At 23.6% G+C, this 5044-nt stretch overlaps 1 protein-coding gene across 1 annotated transcript; it reads right to left on the reverse strand.

Moving 5' to 3' along the window:
• Window positions 1-4155: 4155 nt before the first annotated feature.
• LOC122505003 lies at window positions 4156-4825 on the reverse strand. Its single transcript, XM_043616396.1, has 2 exons — window positions 4640-4825; window positions 4156-4535 (listed from the first exon to the last, which is right to left on the reverse strand). Exons 1-2 carry the CDS (start codon window positions 4701-4703, stop codon window positions 4357-4359), a joined length of 243 nt encoding a protein of 80 aa, XP_043472331.1. The 5' UTR covers window positions 4704-4825; the 3' UTR covers window positions 4156-4356.
• Between the last annotated feature and the right edge of the window lie 219 nt (window positions 4826-5044).

Raw genomic sequence — 5044 nt, forward strand, 5'->3', positions numbered from 1 at the left:
TTGTGAAATTAGTATAATTTATAACTTGTTCGATGTATCTTAAATTGTTGCGTAAATTTTAATAAAGCAATTCAAATTGAGGACACGATTCCATTGATATTACTCAATCTCGCGCGTGCAATGAAGATAAAAGGGTGACTTATTCCCCGTCTCTGCAATTTGAGCTCGCGTGTACGCAGGAGTCACAAATTAATTTTCCTCTGCGAAGAAATTTATTTTTCTCCTTTTTTCTCTCGTTCACAGGGGGGAAAAAATAGCAAGAAGAAGAAAGAAGAAGAAGTTAGCATAGAATACTGCGGGATGAATAAATGGCTGAAAGGTGAGATGCTTCAAGGCGATAGAACGTTTTAAGAGAGCGCGAACGAAACGTCGATATAAAGTCGTCGCCCGGTTTTCAAGCGAGAGCGTTAATCGCCGACTTTAATAAATCCCGTTCCCCCGGACCATCAATTTCTGAATGCCGCCAGGATTGTTAACACGTCGTAGCTCAACCCGAGAGATAGAAATATCACTCTCTCATGCCAGTGCACGCAACTGCAAAGAAAATTATTTTTAAAATGGCCTACGTTATACCCTGAGACTTATATACTATATACATTATACACCTATATAGTCATAAAAATGTTTACAGAGGGAAAAAAGAAAGCGGGCAATAATGTCTTAGAAGCAATGGGCAGAAAAACATTTATTTTTCTATTAAGCTATATGCTGTTTGTGTGTGTGTGTGTGCTTTCGCGAAAAATATTTGAAATATCACTTGAACAATGCGCGCCTATATATACATGACTGCTATCCATATATGAGTAACAAGAACTTATTTACTATCAGATTCAGAGACATGTATATTGTGGATTTCAACTGTTATATGCAGAATACTTCAATTTCCGCGTGAACACAGGGGCTTGTTAATGGTAGTTGAACAAAAATTCACACAGTGATTTGTTATCACGAATTTTATCGCAGAAAATTATTTCATTTCGTATGCGAATTATTTACTTGTAGAATAATTTAATTGCGTAATTTTATAGATTCATTTTGTTTTCTTCATCATTTTTATACTTTTACTTATACATATGGTTGCCACAATAATTTTATTTTTCCCTGATTTCCAGACAAAACTTAAAGAAAAAATAAATAAATTTAAAGAATACTCATTAGTAGCAACAATTCGCGCACCAAAGCGCGGGGCTAACTTCTTACGTACTTTTTTAAAATAAAATTAGCAATTTAAAAAAATAGAATTTAAAAATTTATAATTCAAATTTTTTTTAATAAAAATAAAGTATGAATTGGAATATAGATTAATACTATTATAACCACAATAATAATAAATTCTGAGACAGGGGATTCAAGAAAAAGTCAGACAATTGTATTAAAAGTACTCGAAAAAATTAAAATTTTAGAATTCATAAGAAAATTCTGAATTTTGGTGTCTTTCTTGTTTGCCTCATAAACTATGCAATCACCACGAATTCTAATACAAAATCTTCAATTTTTTCTATTTCTGTCAATAATTTCTTTTTAAATAACTTCATTCTTAAAGAACTACCATAAATCTCAAAAATTCAATTATTTGCAAAAATTTTTAAAAAATTGTACTCAAACATTTAATTATTTTCATAAATAATAAAGATTTCACAGGAATTCAATTAATAACAAATTTTTTATAAATTTCTTCAAAATAACTCAATTAATTTCATAAATAATAAACTTTTTTTATGAATTCAATTATTTTGATAAATAATAAATTTGTCTTAGAAATTCAATTATTTTCATAAATAATAAAGCTCATCGCAGAATTTTAATTATTTTTAATATATAATATTTAATCATTATTTATTTATTTAGTTTTAGTACAATTTTAATCGTTTTTTTATTCTTAAAAATTTGATTAAAATTTGTCAAAAGAATTCAATTATTTAAAAATTTGTTGATAACATTCTTTATAAGAATTAAATTTTAAAAAAACATCCAATTATTTAATAAATTATCTATGATTGTATTTAAATATTTGAATAATTTTGAAAAGATTTCAAATTAAAATATTAAAATATTTGAAAATTTAAATTTTCTATACTTTTAACTGTCAATTCTGAAGAATTAATTTTTTTGAAATAGTTTAATTTAATTTTTTTTTAATAATTTAAACTTTTTATTTTCTAATATATATATTTTATTGAATCAATTATGTTCAAAAAATTTTTTAAATTCTCTTAGAAATTTCAATTATTTTTAGAAATAAGAAAATACTTTTCCGAAATTCAATTATTTTCAAAAATTTTCCTCTTTTCAATGATTTTCAATATCTACTATTTGAATAAAATTTTCCAAAAGAATTCAATTATTTAAAAAAAATTTAATAAAATTCTACGCAAGCATTTAATTGTTTTCATAAAATAATAAAAATTTCACTGGAATACAATTATTTACAAATTTTTTATAAATTTTTTAGCAACAATTCAATTACTTTCATAAATAATAAAATTTTTATAGAGATTCAATTATTTTCGTAAATAATAACATTCTTTTTATGAATTCAATTATTTTTATAAATAGTAAAATTCGTTGTTGAATTTCAATTATTTTTAACACAATTTTAATCGAATTCCTCGACAAATGTATAATTATTCGTAAAAATTTTATTAAAATTCGTCAAAAGAATTCAATTATTTAAAAATTTGTTGATAAAATTCTTTATAAGAATTAAATTTTAAAAAACATTCAATTATTCAATAAATTATCTATATTTGTATTTAAATATTTGAATAATTTTGAAAAGGTTTCAAATTAAAATATTTGAAAATTTGAATTTTTTACACTTTTAACTGACAATTCTGAAGAATTAATTTTTTTGAAATAGTTTAATTTAATTTAAAATTCTAGAAAATAATAATTGAATTGAAATGATGAAAATAATTTTTAAGAAGTTACAGTAACAATATTCTTGATATAAAATAATGATAATACTTTTATAAGTTGTTTAATTTCAAAAAGGTTTGAATGAAAAATTTTTAAAAATCTTAATTCCTGTGGAAAAATAATAATTAAATATTTATTTAAAAAAGAAGTTATTGATGTTTTCGAATAATTTTACAATTAAAGAAATTCGTAAATAAATGTAAAAGAACATTTTTTTAAGTAAACTTTTTTCCTTTATTTTCTAAAAATTTTTAAGTTTTCAATTTCATTTTCAATTAAAATTTGCAATTGACAAATAGAATTTATAAACATTTTTTTCCTTTATTTTTAAAAAACTTTAAATTTTATTAAAGTAATTCTCATTAAGAAATATAAATGATGCAAATTATTTCGTTATAAAAATTGAGAATTTTCTACAAAAATATTAAATAACGGGACAGTGTTTTTTTTACTCAAAGAAAAGAATCAGTTTGTGATTGTAAATATTGTTATTGAGAAATAAAAATTATCCATAAAATGGGTGTATTTCCTATTTCTTAATTATAATTTTTTAACAATTAACAATTTTCTAATACTTTTATAAATAAAAAGGAAAAATATTTGCATAATTTAGATCAGTCAAATGTAATTTGTTATAAAAAAGCATATAAAATACAAAATTTATTTGTTAATCATATATTTTTTTAATTTTCTAATTTCAAATATTATTTTATATTATTTATTATGAAAAATACCTGCATATTTTCGATTTGTAAAACAATATTTTCTAAAGAAAAAAAAAGCATAGGTACACAAAAACAAACTTGAAAGTGTGGACAGAGAGAATGAAGCACGAAGATTATTATAGTTAATTAATTCCAGACAAAATTTAAAGAATAAATAAATAAATTTAAAGAATATTTATTATAAAACATGAAGATATTGATCACTTCGAGTCGAAGACTCGGAGTTGTCGATATCTTCATGTTTTATGAATGAAAATATGATCCCCAAGTTTTGAACGTTCAAATGAACGAAATATTTTTTATTAAAGATATTTTTATGAATTACTAATCACAAAAAAATATGGAAAAAATTCTGTCAAAGTGAAAGTGACAGTGAAAGAGAGAGTAAACCTAAAAATCTATCAAAGTGAAAATAAAAGTGAAAACATAAATCTATGAACAAAAATCTTCATCTATCTAATGAAAGTGAAAGTGAAAACGAAAGTCAAAGTAGAAATGAAATTACATAATCGACACTCAGAAAATTTTTATTTTGTTATATTTACAGCAGATGGAAAAAAATTGGAAAAACTCGAATTCTAATAAAATAAATCGAAAAAAGATGAATTTTTTTAACACAGTCGAAAAAGTTTTACAATCCAAGGCCGGTTAATATATTTGACATTTTCAAATTGCCTTTTTTGGCAATTGATTTTGACAAAATAAATAAATTTCAAGGCTCATAAAAATCCTCTGGAGGTGGAAGAGGTTCGTGTTCTTTCATTACATTAGTCACTGGATCTATTTCTCCACAAGCCATTTCAGTGCATATATGAATATTTCCCTTTCCACAGATACATGTATTACAACCATCGTAAAAGCTCTTTCCAACTACACAATTTCTTTCTCCATCTTTTTTTTTTTAGAGAGAAAAAACAAAAAAAACACGTTAGTAAAATCAAACCAAAAATTTTCCAGTAAAAATCAAAGAGCAAATTGAATAATTTAAAACTCACCAGCTTGGTTCATAAATGCAATGAAGAACATTAGCACAAATAAAGAGAATATTTTCAATTTCATTTTTTTAAATTAGAAAACTATTAGTATTTTTGCGAAAAAAAGATGAAGGAAACTCTTTTTTAACCAATAACTTGTCAACAGTTGCGAGTCTCGTTAATTACTGACTGCCATAATAATTAATCTGCACTGACCCATGTGACTCTTTTATCGTCGATTGAATATCGATGTTAATTATACAACAAACACAGTTGAAATTTTGCAACCGCATCAAGAATATTTGTGATAAAGAAAAGAAGAAATTGATTTTGCTATGCAATAAATATTAAGGTCGCATTCGAGAAATATAATAATCATCTAGACCGAATTGCGCGATTGTTATAATGCAAGTCCTTGAAAATTTA

The sequence above is a fragment of the Leptopilina heterotoma genome, unplaced genomic scaffold, assembly GCF_015476425.1.
Source record: "Leptopilina heterotoma isolate Lh14 unplaced genomic scaffold, ASM1547642v1 Lhet_33, whole genome shotgun sequence".
Taxonomy (NCBI): Eukaryota; Metazoa; Arthropoda; class Insecta; order Hymenoptera; family Figitidae; genus Leptopilina; species Leptopilina heterotoma.